Source organism: Arctopsyche grandis, chromosome 5 (genome assembly GCF_051622035.1).
Source record: "Arctopsyche grandis isolate Sample6627 chromosome 5, ASM5162203v2, whole genome shotgun sequence".
In the NCBI taxonomy this organism is placed as follows: Eukaryota; Metazoa; Arthropoda; class Insecta; order Trichoptera; family Hydropsychidae; genus Arctopsyche; species Arctopsyche grandis.
Genome location: NC_135359.1, coordinates 1434527 through 1453160, shown reverse-complemented (window position 1 = coordinate 1453160; position 18634 = coordinate 1434527). Strand labels below are relative to the sequence as shown.

The 18634-nt window shown below is 37.0% G+C and overlaps 3 protein-coding genes across 4 annotated transcripts; 1 reads left to right on the top strand and 2 right to left on the bottom strand.

Annotated features, from left to right (window-relative positions):
• Window positions 1–459: 459 nt before the first annotated feature.
• Prim1 (DNA primase small subunit) lies at window positions 460–4829 on the top strand. 2 transcript variants are annotated; one of them, XM_077430801.1, is made up of 7 exons: window positions 460–542; window positions 608–870; window positions 938–1107; window positions 2403–2601; window positions 2675–2885; window positions 2963–3293; window positions 3369–4829. In XM_077430801.1, the coding sequence occupies exons 2-7, from the start codon at window positions 623–625 to the stop codon at window positions 3389–3391; spliced, it is 1182 nt and encodes a 393-aa protein (XP_077286927.1). In that variant the 5' UTR covers window positions 460–542; window positions 608–622; the 3' UTR covers window positions 3392–4829. The 2 variants fall into 2 exon arrangements, with proteins under 2 accessions (XP_077286927.1, XP_077286928.1); XM_077430802.1 differs by having other exon boundaries at window positions 463–516; window positions 3369–4827.
• Culd (CUB and LDLa domain) lies at window positions 2653–8298 on the bottom strand. Its single transcript, XM_077430800.1, has 12 exons — window positions 8186–8298; window positions 7988–8108; window positions 7723–7914; window positions 7458–7645; window positions 7203–7383; window positions 6981–7130; window positions 6737–6916; window positions 5594–5710; window positions 5304–5534; window positions 5127–5232; window positions 3459–3578; window positions 2653–3272 (listed from the first exon to the last, which is right to left on the bottom strand). The coding sequence occupies exons 1-10, from the start codon at window positions 8240–8242 to the stop codon at window positions 5138–5140; spliced, it is 1512 nt and encodes a 503-aa protein (XP_077286926.1). The 5' UTR covers window positions 8243–8298; the 3' UTR covers window positions 2653–3272; window positions 3459–3578; window positions 5127–5137.
• Window positions 8299–9151: 853 nt separating this feature from the next.
• On the bottom strand, window positions 9152–13398 carry LOC143911770 (TBC1 domain family member 20). Its single transcript, XM_077430799.1, has 7 exons — window positions 13197–13398; window positions 12717–12836; window positions 12387–12631; window positions 12109–12311; window positions 11814–12030; window positions 9988–10097; window positions 9152–9916 (listed from the first exon to the last, which is right to left on the bottom strand). The coding sequence occupies exons 1-7, from the start codon at window positions 13258–13260 to the stop codon at window positions 9676–9678; spliced, it is 1200 nt and encodes a 399-aa protein (XP_077286925.1). The 5' UTR covers window positions 13261–13398; the 3' UTR covers window positions 9152–9675.
• Between the last annotated feature and the right edge of the window lie 5236 nt (window positions 13399–18634).

Sequence of the window (18634 nt, the reverse complement as noted above, 5' to 3'; positions counted from 1 at the left end):
TTTTCTTAGTGGAAATTACAGTTATGGTCCTCTTAGAATTTAAAGTTAAATATTAAGAACTCTGTGACATTAATAAAAATCTTGTGAACCTACTATCTGAAAACTATATTTTATTTGGCCATCGATTAAAGTTCATGTATTGTTTTAATTCAAACCAATAACAATTCGGTAGTCAACAACTATGTGATTTGGAATCGCAAAAAGTGATCTCGCACACGTCACTAAAATCTCGATCACGGAACATCTGGCACCCAAAAACTCGAAAAACGCGAAATATTGTACTAACGAGAACTCGAGTGCAAGATATTCTATATTCGTGATTTTTGTGGCAACGATTATCTTGTGTGCGATCGCAATTTGCACAAAATCTGTTTACCGTGGGATTTCTCCCATCTACTTATCAAATTTTTATTATATTTTTTTGTAGTAGCAATATATTAAAAAAAAATCACGAGTGGCAACATTAATCAAAACGTTGAACGCGGGAACGCTAGCTGTCACTTGTCAATATCAAGAGTGAGTTCATACTACCTTTAAATACGGTAAATATACAAAAACACACATTTAAAATATATAAACACTTTCTAAACATACACTATATTTGTAGATTAATGAATAGAAAATGGATGTTCCAATTCTAAACAATTTGCTATCTATATACTACCGATCGAAATTCCCATTGAGTTTATGGTGTCGTTGGGTTGCTGCCGGCTGTTCACCTCTACCTCTAGCCAACAGAGAACTCTCATTCACCCTCGCCGAAGATGTCTACATTCGCTACCTGTCCATAAGACGTGCGCACGACCTCAAACTCTTACTTCAAAAGAAATGCCCTTACAAAATAGACATAGGCGCCGTTTATGATTCAGAGTAAGTCATTCCTTAATTGAAGCTTTCGTTTAGCTTCCACACTGCTCTTACATGTATCATTTTGCAGGCCGTCCATCTCTAAACAAGGATCGACAGTCCTAGCCAGAGAATTGGTATTCGATATCGATCTTACAGATTATGACGATGTGCGCACTTGTTGTCAGGGTGCTGATATATGCCAGAAGTGTTGGAAGTTTATGGTGATCGCTTGTCAAGTCTTGGACCGAGCTCTGACTGGTTGGTATTGCTATTATATTTTGTTTTTTATGACGACAGTATATATTGTAATTTACTCATGGTGTGAAGAGGCGATTAGCAGAGAGCAGTTTGGGTTCAGACAAGGCTTGGGTACCCGAGAGGCCCTTTTCTGTATGAAAACACTACTCCAAAGATGCAGAGAAGTCCGTAAACCTATGTACATCTACTTTATAGACTTTGAAAAGGCCTTTGACCGTGTCCAACACGCTCGCCTGATGGAAACATTAAAAAATATTGGCCTGGATGACAGAGATGTCAGATTGCTACGAAATATTTATTGGAATCAGACTGCAGTAGTATGTGTCGATGATCAATTCACTGATGAGATTTCTATAGAACGGGGCGTCAGGCAAGGATGCCTCCTATCACCTACTCTTTTTAACACCTACACCGAATCCATCTTCCACGATGCTCTCCAAGAGGCGGAGGGCATCAAGGTGGGTGGCGAGACGATCACCAATATAAGATATGCTGATGACACGGCACTAGTCGCTGAAAATTTAGCAGACCTGCAAAGATCTCTAGACCGTGTACATCAAGAAAGCAATCGAAGAGGTCTGCGTATAAATCTAAAGAAGACAAAATTTATGATAGTAGATAGAATGCAAACAGACACCGGGAATCTAACCTTGGATGGAGAGTTGATAGAAAGAGTAAAAAGATTCAAATACCTGGGCACCTGGCTAAATGAAGAGATGGACCCAGATGAAGATCTAAGAATCCGCATTGAGATGGCTAGAACAGCATTTGTAAAAATGAAGGCGGCGCTTACAAACAAGCATCTCAATCTTCATACACGGTTGAGATTCGCGAAGAGCTACATCTGGATAGTATTACTACACGGATGTGAGACGTGGACTCTGAAGACCAAGATGATCAGCCGCATCGAAGCTTTTGAGATGTGGGTCTATAGGCGTATGCTGAAGATTCCGTGGACCAAAAAGATATCAAACGAAGCTGTCCTCGGCATGATGGGGAGAGGCAGGGAACTTGTTTCTGTCATCAAGCGGAGAAAGATGGAGTACCTCGGACACATGATACGGGGTCCAAAATAAGGATTTCTCCGTTTGATAACCATGGGGAAAATAGAAGGAAAAAAATGGATTGGCAGGAAAAAGTTATCTTGGCTTCGAAACAATATGAGCTGTATGAAACACTGAAGACCGATGTGGATATCTTCAAATAATCGACGAGGTGGTCGCCAACGTCCGGATGTGGACAAGGCATTAACAAGAAGAAGAAGATATATTGTAAGTGCAATTTTATGTTTTCAGATGACTTTGGATTTACTGGGGTTTTGTGGGTCTATTCTGGCAGGCGTGGAATTCATTGTTGGGTATCGTGTGCCGAGGCCAGGTCACTCTCGTCAGCTGGACGTGGAGCTGTAGCTGATTACTTGGCCGTCGTCTCCGGCGGAGAGTCTCAAGCGAAAAAAGTTCATTTAAATTCCGATAATATTCACACTAGTATAAAGTATGTTAGTGTTGAAATAAAATGCTGTTTTTTAATAAATATTTTTTTATTAATATAACACTTATATTTACAGATTTGCAATAGAAATCATAGACAAAACATTTGAAGAAATTCTTGTAGATCAACAATTCTTTTCAACGCCTGAAGGACTCGGTAAATTATTAAAACTCATACCAGACGAAACTTTGGCAGCGCAAGTCAAAAAATCTATCGAAGAATTGAATACTGATTCTGTACTAAGATGGAAAGCGTTTGAACAAATTTACAAAACATTTTGTAGAGAAGTACATCATTTAATGCTCTTTATTTTTGAATTATTAATTTTTAAACTATGTATTATTACAGTTTAACTTTTTTATAGCACACTGGTAATCGTCGCATGAAACACTTGGTAGAAGAGATAAAACTTCAACTCTGCTATCCCCGTCTGGATATTAATGTTACAAAAGGTCTGAACCATCTTCTGAAGGCGCCGTTCAGTGTTCATCCTAAAACTGAAAAGATCTGTGTAGTTTTTCCGGCAGAGCGAGTCACAAGCTTTCAACCGGATTCAGTGCCTCTATTAAATGATTTAGTGGACGATGAAGCGCCAAATCATTCACAAGCCGTCTCCAGTATGCAAGAGTCTGTAGCAATTTTTCAACAACATGTTTTCAATTTAGAAAAACACACTAAAAGAAAACGCGAAAATGGTTCGTTCTTTTATTATATTTATATACATATTAAAATATATAATATTTTAACTGTGCAATTTTATTTTTTTTCAGGAAATGATACTTTGGATTTTTAGTAAATAAAATTAACTATAATATGAAACAAAAATTTTGTAATTAAACCACTATTATGTACAAAATTACCTTTATTAAACCAATTGAATTCCTTTCTGTATTTTAGCGTTTGATACTTTCATCTACATTAAAATACATATATAATCTCAAAATAAATCATTGTTCGTTGGATAGTTTTATAGCTGGTGCCTAAAAATAAAAATCATTTATACACATGTACATCAAATTATTTATATTTATTATATTAACATTAATACAGTAGAACCTCGATTATCCGGATTGTTAAAAACAAACACAAATTTTACTGCTTTGAAATGGATAGCATAAAATTTCGAAAATAAGACAGAAGTAATGGATCAGTTGTCTTCAAAATTCAATACTCAAAGGACGTTTGTTTCTTGAAAATTTGATCGCGATTTAAATATTTATTTTTAATATAACCAATATGGAAAAGAAAGCGTGTTGTATTATCATTAAGACAAATTAAATATAATGAATACTTAAATAGCAGTGTCTTACGACGTTTTTGTCAAATAAATATAATGTTGGAATGTCAACGATCTCGGATATAAAAAACAAAGTGAAAAAATTATGAAGTTTACTGTTTCTTTAATGTGAGAAGATGGAAGCTCAGCGCGTAAGTTTATGGAAAAAATTAGGAAATGAAGAAGTCGAAGAGTGCATTTTTATGTAGTTCATTCAAAGACGATCGTCTGGACAGCCAATATCTGGCCCATTATTATATGAAAAGTATTCGCGATTTGGCAGCTTCAAAAGGAACAGCTAACTTCAAAAAAAAATCCATAATTGTGTAGGAATATAGCACGACTTGTGCTATTACGAATCAAAACCAGTGATCTCATAATCGCTCCTGTACAAACATGCATAACTCAAGGGCAACGTCCCCTTCGACCATTCCAGAAGAAAGAGTTCATCGCTCGATCGTAAAACGAACGAAACCCAACAGTGATGTCATCAGACAACCGCGACACATGTCCTGAAAAGTCGTTTATGCGTGGCACACGACCCCATTCTCAAACGAACGACGTCCTGGCGCTGACCCCGTAGCTATAAACCACACGTGCCTCGAAAACAGGTCAACACGTGTCCTGGAAACGAAGACAAAGCATTTGCACGCGGCACGCTTCAAGCCAGAACGTATATAAAGCGACGCACCAGCTCCCAACACCAGAGTGAACCTCTGGAGTTCAACCAGCTCACTTCTCCGAAGCTCAACCTCTTCGTACATACAATAACCATTGTAACAATTGAACAAAAATAAACGATCCTCTTTCAAACTCAACTGAGTTTCCATAGGCCGGGAAACGGTCGAAACCTTTAACCCGTCCTATAATTGAATTTTCTGAATAAAGAATAATTTAATATTGATCTTCATGTTGTTATATATGTAAATGTGGACAATAAAAATTATTCATACTGTATGTACAATTCTTTCCCTGTCATTTGTGATTTTTTCGATTATCCGGACTACCTTCATCCACAATTAGTCCGGATAATCGAGGTTCTACTGTACATGGCCTTTCAAAACAAAAGAAAAGCCCACAAAGTATCACCAAAAAAATGAGTAACAACAAGAAGTAGAAAATAATCACTTGCAAAACAATATATACAAAGATTCCCGTACACTTTATTCATTAATCTAACGATTAAACATTACAAAGCTAAATATATGTAGAGTATACTAAGCGTATGCACAGAATCCAAATCATAACAAACCTAGTGCCGGATTACAACTTCTGATATGGCAATTTTATCGCTTGGCTATAATCAGGAGGAGGCTCATACACAGGCGGTGCATCGAACTCGTCACTTTCACCGATACCTTTTAAACAGCAAACGTGAGAAACTGCAACATTACTGCATAATCAACATGATAGTAATGGCGAATCCTACTCATTAGTTGTGTGATGGTTTGTATTTGATCCGTAGCGATGAACGAATCGTTGTTGTTGTTGACGTTTCTATGATACAACTTTCTTCGACACTTATTCAAGGTGATGAAAGACAACCCACTGATGAACACTAATCCGCACAGCCATAATCCAACTGTTATTTTAACGTACGGATTCTCACTCGGTGTCCTCGAAGGCCACCAGAATTGATGGACGCTCGTGCTTAAATAACCTGTAATCACATTTATACTATGTATATTCCTTTTTAAAATACAAATGCTTTGTAGTTACCTGAACAATCCATTTCTTCGTCGCTGTTGTCGCCGCAGTGATCTATAGTGTCGCAGATTAACGTTGATAATATGCACCTGTTGTTGTGGCAAGGATAATCCACAACAGGCCTACAATCTAAAGCGTAACGATCATATTTAATCCTAGAAATGATTCTAAAGAACAGAGTGAAGCTTGTAATAAAAATGGCATCAGTTTTGATCGACTCCGTTGCTTTATATGTTGATTCAACGGATCGTCTGTCAAAATTCAGATCAACGATTGGTATGGCTAATTGAAAGCAAGACTTTTTGATGGTCTTCAGATGAGATAGCTTACAGAGATGCAATGAATAAAATTGATTTTTATAATTGAATTTAGATATCAAAAATTTTCTAAGCTAACAACTATGAATTAGTAAAGGATATATTCAATATTTTAATAAGCTTGTGTATAATATGAAGTCTGTTCCCCGACAATCATGTATTTAAGCAAAAATTAAATGAAATTGGATATCCACATTCTACTATAACCTTCTATAGGACTGTGGTATATCTTAACCCTTTGCCCGTGGCAATAAATATAGTGAACAGGCTCTGTACGCAGCACCTTTTTCGCGAATTTGGCAATCGAGTTTTCGACCTTAAATACAGATTTTAATATTTACTCAAGTAACCAGATATGTTAATAAACACATAAAGTATTATTTTAAACAATAAAATACATAATATATCTCGTAGTTTTGGATTAATTGTCAAATAATCATTCTTCATAATTGTATAAAGACGTGACGTCACATAAACGAGGTTTCAGTATGGTTCCACAAAAAACTAATTTTGACTGGTATATATGAATTTTAAGCAAATTGAATATATGGCATTCAACTCTCAGTAATATATTCAACCAATTTTGAACCTTAAAACAGTTGAAATAGGCGCATATAAGGCTCAAAATCCCGTGCAAAGTTCAGAAATTCTATGGAAGACAGCCGCGCTGCAGACTTGTATGTGTTGATTGACGAAATTTGAAAGACGAACAGTTAAACCACAATCTAAGGTATATATGTACAATATATTCAAAACTGTTGACATTTTTGGCAATCAGCATACCAAATATGGATCTAGCTTCCAAAGCACATTATTATTAGTACATGAATTCACTAACTTGAATATGAAAATGCAGTATAAGCCAAAATCAACTTCGAATCGTTTCCGAAGTTTCCTTTGTAAGAAACGTAAAAACCATTCATCAGACTTGTTTCGTACCCATTCTTCGACACGACACCGGCAACAGTGTCTATTATTCGAGAATTAGAAGTTTCTCCGTCGTGGATAATCAATTCACCTAGTTTATAAACATATATTCATCGGAACTGTACAAGTTAAACGTCTTGAATATAAAAACGTACCGCTTCCTGTAAACGTGACTTTCAAATAGATGTGCGTTTTTAGATAGGCCATAGACAGTGGAGGCTTTATAATCCAAACACAGTCATAGTAACCGGTGACGTTATTCATGTAGATGCTTCCTCCCACATCTTGAATTTCTCCTCCACATTCTGCACACATTGAATTCGAGCTTTAGTAGAAGAATTGAACTATTTGTATAATATTAAAACTGAATACTAAACCTGTGTTGACTTTATAGTTAGACTGCAAAGATATAAAATTATATGTGGCTTTGTATCCGAGGGATGAGCCGCCGTTGCCGTAAAATCTTATAGTCATTGTTGGGCCTGATGTGACCATGTAAGCCGGCCGTGCCTTCGCTCCAGACACAAATTGAATCAGCTTTCCGTCTGAATCGAAAAACTGAAATCGTTTCATTTTAGGTAGTGCATATAATATTATAAACAGATCAAAATTAATCCGAGTGTTTTGCTTACTTCCATTATTGACGAGGATGATATAAAGAAATCTGTGAAAATCAAACTGACAACACAAACGACCGAGTCATTGGAGATGCACGATAAAATGTATTCAATTTCAACATCTGTGTAATATATTGAAGGAAAATTCGGTGAACTTATCAGTCCTGATTGCCCAAGTTCGCCGTGAAAGTCTTGTTGATTCTCTGTAATGTATGTATGTATTATATTTTTGAATATAAACTTGAAGAAATGTGTTTATTTTTTCGGGAGAATAACTCACTTCTTGACACATAAATGAAGGAGTATGTTTCATTGACATTCTCAAATTTAGAATCATAAGAGAAAATCAATGATCTTGTGGAACTTTTATATGTGAGATTGGATACGAAGCACAACTTCAACGGAGAACCATATTTTGTAGAATCTCGTAGTAGTATTTTACCGCATGGGCAATCATTTAGTGTTTCGTTTGCTACAATGTGTTAAAACCATGTATGTAATGTAATAGTTTCGACAGATTTATAACTATCGGATGAAATTCTTACAATTTGGTGAAGATATACACAATGAAGGCGGGCCACTGTGTTCGATCTTCAGCTCCAATCGGCAAAAATTGCATGTTATCAACTCTATGCCGCAAGTCATCATCAATTTCTCTCGCGAATTCTGTGATGCATATGTATATAGCGTTGAATAAATGAACAAAGATATAATTAAAGGCATAAGTATTGAAGATAAAATACATTATTGAAAACATTAAGTCGCCCCTTTTCTCCGAGTTGCAGATACTTCGATTGCATTTTGATATTGCTGCACAATTTACTAGACAGAGAAGCTGCGGCGACCGACGTCCAAAATAAACCTTTCAATTTAAAGTTATTATTATTATCAGATATCATTCAGTGTGGATAATTTTTACAAATAGAACATACTGATATATATAAACTGCATGTCGAGACACTACTTACGCGGTAGATAAAGTCAAACTGCCGACCACTAACACAATTAACAAATATACAGGCGTCGCATCGCCGTTGATAGGTTTCATGGATTATAATTTCAGACGCAAAAATATATATATGAACTTTACGTAACGCGAAACCATTTTAGTATTCAAAAAATGTAAAATTTCGATGAAATAAAACTATGAAACAATATCAGCGTATAAGTTTACTATATTTTTTACATAAAAAATATATATTTTCACAATAAATAAGTTAAATTCAAGGTATAAAAAAAAATATAAATAACGCGAACCATACTCTATACAACTTTTTAAACAAACAAGCCTATAATCTAAGCGTCTCGTATTTTTTATACAATATATATATATATATATATATATATATATATATATATATATATATATATATATATATATATATATATATATATATATATTAATTAAATAATGAAAAATGTTTAAAATTTAAGACTTTACACAAATAACATTACAATCCTGATTATTACATGTAAAATAAATAATACCAGTAATCTTTAAACAAATCAGCGAAGACCATAACCTCAAATACAGTGCTTTATCTTTAAAAATTTAACAATATTGAACTGCAAACAATCAGGATCATTTTTTTATAATACATACTATACAAGCCCAATATTCATTGGCAAATTCATTACACATTAATGAGTTTCATTTTACAAACTTCTATTACATATAAAAATATCATTAAATGCATGTATTAATTTTGAAATGAAGTTGTGTCGTCTGTAATACGAAAAAGTTCATGAATTGCGATAATAATACACATACATATATGTTGAATAGACCATATCCCAGTCAAATTAGCACAAATTAATTATACAATACATAGTTTTGCCACTTTGCTTTCGTTGTTTTTCTACTTTATAAAATTTTATTTGTTAATATTTGGTATCAAAACAAACACAAAATACGATATATATTCCCACGACAATACTACAGTTTGACTGCAGGATGGTTTCCAGGAACAATGAAATACTTTAAAGCGCTTAACATTAATCAATACGATACGATGCACTCGGAATACACAACTGTCAGCAAACCCGACACTATCAACATAAATAAAATTCAGAATAACATTCCAACATCGTCATGTCTAAATTAAAACATATCCGGTTACCGTTTTTAATTACCACCGAGTGCACCGCGTTAAAAATGGGGACATTATGTGTAAAAAGGAATGACATAACATCACTAAAAATTAAACAAAACGAACATGTACGTGTGTTTTTGCTATCTGATGTAATTGAATCCCGAATAATCGAATTTGTAGAAAGCGTAAACTCCGGCGAATAACGTGGCCGTCGCCAACAACGCTCGATATCTTCTCGGGACGATTTCCAATAGCGGTATGTCGTTTACAAACTGCCGCAACTGCCTCAACGTCGTGTTCAACTTCGTATTATTGTTAGCTCCGCGTCTTGCGATCTGTCGTCTCTTCGCCCTCTCCTCGTCTTCTAATCGTTGTTGTTCCCTAAAATACAAACATTTCAATACAATTCCCATCGAATGTATCGACTATTTTGTATAACAATGAAAGCATACTCTAATTTTTCGAGCAATAAAACTTTTTCTCTCATACTCTCAGGTGTGAATTTATTATACAAATCTGAAGCTTCTTTTAAAATATCCTCAAACGGAAGATCTTCGGGTAGCTACAAACATACGATTCATTTTTTTTTAAAGTGCATTACATGAAATATTTACCACATATTAGATGTACCGGAAAGTTTTTTCATATTTTAAATATTCTAACCTCTAACTTTTAATCACTTTCAATGCTAATTTAAACTTTTTTACAGATTATTTTCATTTTTCATTCAACTATTGGTCAGTGTTTATAGTAAAATGGCCTGCATTTATATAATATTATTGCGTAAGGGTGGGTTGAGGATCCAAACGAAAGGCCAAAGTGGCTTCACAGCATTTATTGTATGATTCAGGATTGAATGATCTTAATGAGCTAACGCTCGATCCAGAATAATCTGATATGGCCTAAGGGTTCGGTGATTACTAGTCAAATGTGAACCAGTCACAGGACAACCGGTCGCTCTAGATCGGTCACATATGATCACCCGTCACACTAAAACTGGTCACACCCTAAAATCGGTTAACCAGTTTTCTCGTGACCGATTTTAGGGTGTGACCAGTTTTAGTGTGACGGGTGATCACGTGTGACCGATCTAGAGCGACCGGTTGTCCTGTGACTGGTTCACATATGACTAGTAGTCCATTTACCGGCCTAAGTACTTCCCTATAAAGGGCAAGTCGCCCACTACAGCTTCCCTGATCCGTTTGTTTCTCCGTTGTCTAGGCACATACAGTTTTAAGTGAGTCTCAAGCTCTCAAGCTCTCAGGGTTCTAGGAATTCTACCGACCACTTAGAGTACCACTAGGCCAATTCGGGGGTCTCCATTGTAAGCCCTCGAATGCAAAGAACTAAAGTTTCATCAAAAAGAAATATTTGATAGAGAAGGAAGAGATTTAACTGAGGAATTGATTTATACTAATAATTGCACTTTATACGGCAAAAATTCCCCATAATGTTCCCACATTACAATATTGTTACGTACGCCGCCGAGTAAGTGCAATCGGATTAGGCCGAGTAGCATCCCAGAGACTGTGTGACCGTTATAATTGGTTTCAGGGATTATCTTTAGACTAAGTGCATGTAGGCTAAACAATGGCCACCAAATTGGCCGCTATTGGTCCCTTCTCAGAAGTGACCGATACCGTGGGACTGAGTGTCGTGGGAATACATATCCGGGTACATGCCTAAATAATAGTGAAGTAACTGGACGTCGAAGATGCCCTGAGCGACCGATCCGTTATAAGGCAGTACTTAGGCGATATCAAGACATTCTGGACGGAGCACTGGCAGTGCGTGTATCTCCTTAGAGCCGAGCCGCACCGCTCAACTCGCGAACAACATGGTTGAGGGCGACCAGACCAATGCATGCAGGTAGATGGGACATGCCGCACTCGTCAACTTATTTGTCGCACACATTTCCATACATTTTTTCGTGTCGCGCAACAAGTCGGCCGACAAAGTTGCACGGTGCGGCCCGGCCCTTAGTCACCAATAAATGCTGTGAAACGACTTTGGCCTTTTACTTGGATCCTCCACCCACCCCTACGCAACAATATTAAACAGTCAGTATACAATGGTTGGTATCATGGTCAGTCTGATTTGTGTTGAATGATCAATATTTATGGTCAGTATTTCAACTTAACCTAATCTAGAAGTATATTTATACGGACTAAAACCTATATAAATATTGACCATTTAAAGACAAGTAATTTTATACATATCTTGTTCGACATATGAAAGAACTTTCCAGAACTAAATGTATTAAAAAATTATAACACACCTCGGATAAAAAGCAATGCACGGTCGCCATATCACAATCAAGTTCAAAAATATCCACAGCCCTAAACAATACGATCGCTGCCGTGACGTATATCGGAAACATCGGCGGAGAGCACAAAAAATAGTCATACAACCTCACCACGTCCGTATAACGATTCAAACTGTGACCAAACCAGGTCAAAAACCAAGGCAAAGCAAACATAGTACCGACCGTCGATCTGAAAAACCATCAAAGATTCCATCAATCAATGCAGCAACGACCAAGAAAAAAATCAACAACATTATTCAAACCGTACTTTTTTAAAAAATCAGCCAACTGTTCGTTCTTTAACCTAATCAACGGATGAAGAAAATTCAAGAGGTGTTGAGTCGGCTCCATGGTGACTTGCATGAACGGAGCCAAAGGCGCCAAATCACCATGAGATAGCCGACACAGCACGGGAAACGCCGCCTTCTCTTTACACACTAACAAGAGAGTGATGGCCACGTCATGATATCCCTGAAAGTTCAAAATCATCAACTAACGAACCCATTTCAAAGCAAGGTCACGTCATATTCTCGCTGGATTATTTACTTGGTAGTATTTTAAATGAGGGTATTTGATTATCACGCGTAGAATGAGCACGGTCAGCTGGTCCTGAAGGGCGACCCTCTGTTTGTATGGGATTCCCGGTGGGAACCGTTTCAGAGATCTGTTCACGTCGAGAACCACTTGGTTGTATTCGTCGTGTCCCGATAGCGAGGATAGCGACGGTGCATCGGATATTTCATCCTTTGTGACGCCGACTAATACGGGCCACACTGTTTTCCGTATCGAATCTGTGGAAATGTTGCATTCAATGACATATTTAGTATAACAAGTGGGTAGGATTTCAATTCTAAATTTGAATGATTGTGTATTTACCGTTGACGAGTCCTCCGTCACCTTTGGCAAATTCTATCCACTGTTCTAAAGACGTATCGTCTTTGGCCAACGCTTCTTTTAGCAGCTCTTCTTTGGCTCGATATTTAATTTTATGTTGTTCTGAAATGCAATTATTACAATTGTTAAGTTGATGTGCATAAAAATTGAAAATTAGATAATTCTTCAATTGCTTTTAATTCATACGTGAAATAACCGATTACCAGTGATTTGTGTATGTGTACTAATAAGTTGACGTCATATAATAATTGTTTTGTTATAGATGATGAAATAGCATATATACAGTATAGATATGTATCACAAAAGTAACTATTGTACAAATTAGATAAGAGAATTTTTCGATGACAATTTCTTTCGTGCGAAAAAACGCAGTGTTGATATTCGAGGAGGTTCGAATCAGGTCAATGGAAAATGAGTCATCGGAAAGTGGTGGAATGGTGGAGTGGTGTCAGATTGGAGTACCTCGGTCGAATTGCAGGCGAGATGGAGCCGCGATGTCCGACAGGGTCATCGAGCCGGACTCCATGGCTGCTCCAGAGTGTGACAGGTGACAGTTGACAGTTGACAGTTGACAGGAGACAGGTGGAGGGGGGCGAAGTGGGAGAAACCGCTGCCGGCGAAATCCTCCAGCCGAGTGACAGCTGCCGCAGCCGCAGCCACAGCCACTGTCACTTTTGCACGTTGGCCAATCGCAACGACTAAAAACAGCCTGGCTGCCAACTGTTGATCGTAGGATATTCCCTTTCGGATATTTTCATGAAATCTTTTAAAAGAGGATTTAAATTTGCGGTTTGTTTGTCTAAAATAAATTGGAGGTGTTTAAAAATATTTACATGTAAATATATTGGTGTTTAAAACCTTAATGAACCTTTCCATTGGAGAACGTGTAGAGTAGTGGTTCTTAACCAGGTGTCCGAGCCAAAAACCCTCATGGCCGTTGGTTGTCCTCTTACGGCTTCGGCTTTTGTTTTCTCTCTTTTACTCTGACCATCTGTCAGTCGTGCTAGATTCTCCCGTGGGTCCGACCGCCAGATGCAGCGTCCCTCGTAAAAGCCGGCCTCGAACTAAGGCAGGCTGGCCCCGTGATCCACCCAAGCGATCACGGCGAGCGCTCATTGGCATCATAGAAACCCTCCGAGGAGTATGGCTTCTTCCATAGTCGTGCCTCACCTTCTATGTCTACCGACTATACTCGACCACGTGTTCAACCCAAGCCTCGAACACGGCGAGCTCTCGGACGCTCGTGAGACTCCGACCGAGAAGGTCTTGGCGTGGCTGGTCTACCCTTCCTGACCAGCCACAGCCTACTCAATCCACAGCCTCCGCCATAAAGGGGCACAGGCGAGAGGCGCCGAGAAACTCCCCGGCGCGCCATCTATTCATCAATAAAAACGAGATCATAACCGTTACTCTTTTGTATAATTCCCCCACCCCGCACCGTTCCAGAGCAAGCTGATCGAGACGATGACACACACACAGCCGCTGGTCACCCATATATATACACACATTACAGCTGCTGAAGCTATCGTTCGCCAGGAAAGGTCTGTTCATACTTAACAGCACTGCACGGCTTCAGCACTGCACGACTCCGTTTCAAATATGTCATTTTATTACATTTCTATTCATATCTACCTACACGTCGCAGTCACGTCATGTTCACAGCACTTTGGCCGAGTGCAAGGCAAAATCGGCTTACTTATACATTACAGGCCATGACGATACGGCGCAATATTGCTTACGTCGTATTGTCGAGTACTTACAATATGAATGCATACACGTGCATTCGTAGCTACGCGTCAGAATACAAGTCAGCAAAAATGTTTCGACGTTTATTGAACGAAAAATTATGTATAATCGCGCTGTTGTTGGAAGAAGAAGCTCAAGAAGGCAACAAAAAAGCACGGAGGCGTTTTGATGTGCATCCCATGCTAAAAAATATAAAAACCAAAGGAGAGTTTTGGACACTGTATAAGGAGCTTGTGGATGATGGACAAAATTTTTTTAAATATTTCCGTAAAAAATTTTAATTTTTTTTAAATATTTGCGCCAAAACCATGTCGAAATATTGAACAGCTGTCAACTGTCACTATCGATAATTGGTCCAAAACAGCAAAGCGGCTGACTCATGGCACGTAATTCGCGTGTATATTTCCACGATGGCCAAAAAAACGGATACGATACGTTGACGGAAGTTGCTGTAAGGTATGAACAAGAAATGTCGGGTACTGCTGTAAGCCTGCCGTGGTGTAAACGTGACGGTTGGTATGAATATACCCATACAAAATGTACCAAAGAATACTTTTCGTACGGCCGGATACCTGCTGAAGTCGGTACGTGCTGACTAGGTATGAACAGACCTGAAAGAGCGCACCCCATGGGATAAGAGAAGGCATATGTTCAGACCAATATTGTTTGATGGTCGGCGTTCGTAGCGTTACGAACCATGAAAACAGGCCATTGGCTACGTCAACACTACCGATATCTATACCCGATACACCGATATTTAGGAATTTTTCCATAACCAGTTCCTAAATAGCAACCACAGGTTGCAATATGGGAACTGGATATGGAAAAATTCGTAAATATCGGGTGTAGATACCGTATGTGTGGACGACGCCATTGTTTTTTAGGAGACGCCGCGGTTGGCGCGTGGTTTCTCTGCCTATTCGTTTCCTGCATCCGTCGAGTGAACCGCACCGGTCAGCTCGGCCTGATCGGCAAACGATACTGGGAGATCAGCTCCAATATACGTCCAGTTTGAAGTGAGGAACCCTGGTCTCTCTTCGTCGAAGCGAGACCACGTAGCCGCGTGTTTTGGGTTAGGTCGCTACATAATCTCAATCCATCACGCCATACAAGTTTGGTGATACACAAACTCCCCCCCCCCCCCCTTATTTCGCCCCTTTTGTACAATTAATCGGAAATACAATTGTATATATGTATATATATATAAACAGACTTAAGACCTGTTTCATTGTTATATAATCTCCCGCCATGTTCCTTCTCCCCACATCACACTCACACACACGCTGTACTTGAGAGAGGGGGAGACAGAGAGCCAAGCCATCAGCAGAGACCAGAGAAGACGATCAACGGGCACAATGAGGGAAACCACGCCACGCTCTACTGCCGAGCAACTACAAACACGTCAGGTGGCATCTCGATTGAGAACGCCTGGCGTCCTAACAGCATGTAAGGGGTGTGGGAGGCGAATATAAATTTAGTTTTGTGATATTTGAAAACTATTTTAATATTCAATGACATCGGCCACAATTTTTTTGTGACGAAAGCGCTTGGGTAACTATAACTAAAATAATATAATTTATGGCAGGATATCGCATCGAGCTCTCTTCTCATTTCTCGCAAATAATAACGACAGTTTTCTCAGAATTTGCACACCGTCGTCTCCACTGGTATACTCTTTACAATTGTTTTTGCGACAGTGGCAGATAGCAATAAACTTTTTGAGACTAGCATGTGTACACACATGAAAGTTGGATTGCGAACGTTATCTACCATATTAAAGCAGAAACAAATACATACTTAATTGTTCAATGATTAAAGCCTGAATAGTATATAATGATCACACAAACGTAAGAATTTTTCTCGCAAAATTTTGAAGTACATATTATTATTATTTTATACGTTCTTTCAATTATTAAAGTACATATTATTATTTAAAAAAAACGCCAGTGGAAAGCCGATTATGTTGGTTATGGATTCACTTGTACAACAGAAAAATATGCTACACAACGACCTCAATGGATCTTATGTTCCAAGATGTTTTCAAACTCTAATCTTAAACCATAAAAGTTGTTAGAACATTTCAACAGTGTGCATGGTGGTGAAGGTGTAGGTCATAGTCTGAAAATCTTGAAGTCAAAGAAGGCTCGATTTGATGCCAGTGGTCATAGGTGATAAGGCCTTCGTATTGGTACGTGTAATAGAAGAGAACAAACTATGGAACCTAATATATCTATATGTATGTCTAGATTAAACGCTACTACATATGTACAACTGGTCAGTATGCACTTATAGACCACTTAGAGTTTTTAAGTTATAATAAAAGGGAATTGCAACTTTACTGAAAAAGTTTTCAGCCATTAATGGTACTTTAGCCAACTGGCCAACACTTGCATTTCTCTTATCTATAAGATGTATAATAGTGGCAATAAATCTGTTGCCTAATTGCTGCTATCTTTTCTGCTAATCAAAGATGAATTCGTTCATGCTCAAGTTTCCCCAAAATTGAAAACCAAGTTGAAGCGGATTGTTATAAAAAATACACCAGTTTGGAAGTTGATTTAGATTTCGAAAAGAGAGGGAAAGAACTTCAACAAATATTTAATTGCTGAATTATAAAAAATTAAACTAAATTGACAAACTTAAAATCGCAACACGAGAAAAAATTGAACTTTATGATATGTATAATGAAAAGTTGGTCTATCATTCTGAAATGAATAGATGTGCTTCAATATACAAAATTATGTATAAAATTTGTGATTATTAAAATATTGATAAAAACTTCCTTATTTCAGCTCGTATTCGTTTTTATGTAAGAAAACACGTATCGGGAACAAAATTCTGATTCATAATTTTTGATTTATATAAATATCGATTGTGGTTGGAAGTATAAAAGGAAACAACTGATCCATGACATGTGTTATTCAACAAACCAACTGAATTGTTTCGATCATCTGAAGCGAGCGTAATTTGTGTCGAAGATTAGCATCACTGCACCTTTATATGTGAGGTGTGTTAAAAAAATTCGATGCATGTACTCATGACTGCATACATAGATTTAGATTTCATGTCATTAGTCTGTTTGTATCAGCATGAGAAGCTGATCGAGATCAAGATTTCGTAACAAATCGGTTGCAGTGGGCGTATTGACAATGCAAACATTTTGCTTTGAGTTCGAGAAGAACATTATACATAGAATTGCGTATTTAACTTTTTCATTTGTCATTTCGCAAAAGTCATTTGAGAGATAAACGAACATATTAAAATTTAAAAAATATATACATATGTACACATATCTTTAATAAAAAAAAATCGGATGTGACCAACCCATGACTTTATCTATGTGTTTGAGGAATATAAGAAGGTTAGAAAACAAAATTCGATATTGAACCGTACAGACAGATTATGAAATACTAATACATAACTTTGACAGCATTTTCGATAAAATTGAGCGCAAATGTATGTACATATGGAAACTTGCACAAGACAAAAGTTCTGCTTCCGGTTGTCGGATTTTGTTCAAATTTTTTTTATTACTTAAAATCAGTATAAGTATTATACACATTAAATATAAAGAAAACAAAAATAATTTAAAAGGTCAAAATAAAATAATGAAATATTGTTTAAAAAAAAAAACACTACTTCCGGTTTACGAATTCTGACCAAAACCTTTTCAGCTCTAAGTCAGTACATAAAAAATACAAATATAAATTTTCAGCTTGATACGTTCAAGAGTATGGACAGAATCGTGGTCACAATATTTATGACCTTTCTAAGAGGAAAAAATCCCACTTCCGGTTCATTAAATTTAGTGATATTTTTTATTTTTACCTAAAATCACTATCTTTATTATACACAATAAATATCAAGAAAATTTAAATAATTTAAAAGGTCAAAATAAAATAATGAAATATTGTTTTTTAAAAAAATACTACTTTCGGCTTACGAATTCTGACCAAAACCTTATCAGCTCTAAGTTAGTACATAAAGAATACAAATATAAATTTTCAGCTTAATACTTTCAGGGGTGTGGAAAGAATCGTAGTCACAACATTTTCAACTTTTGTAAGATGAAAAAATCCCACTTCCGGTTTGTTAAATTTAGTGGTTTTTTTTGTAATATCTATCATATTGGTATAAAAATTATACTTGAATTT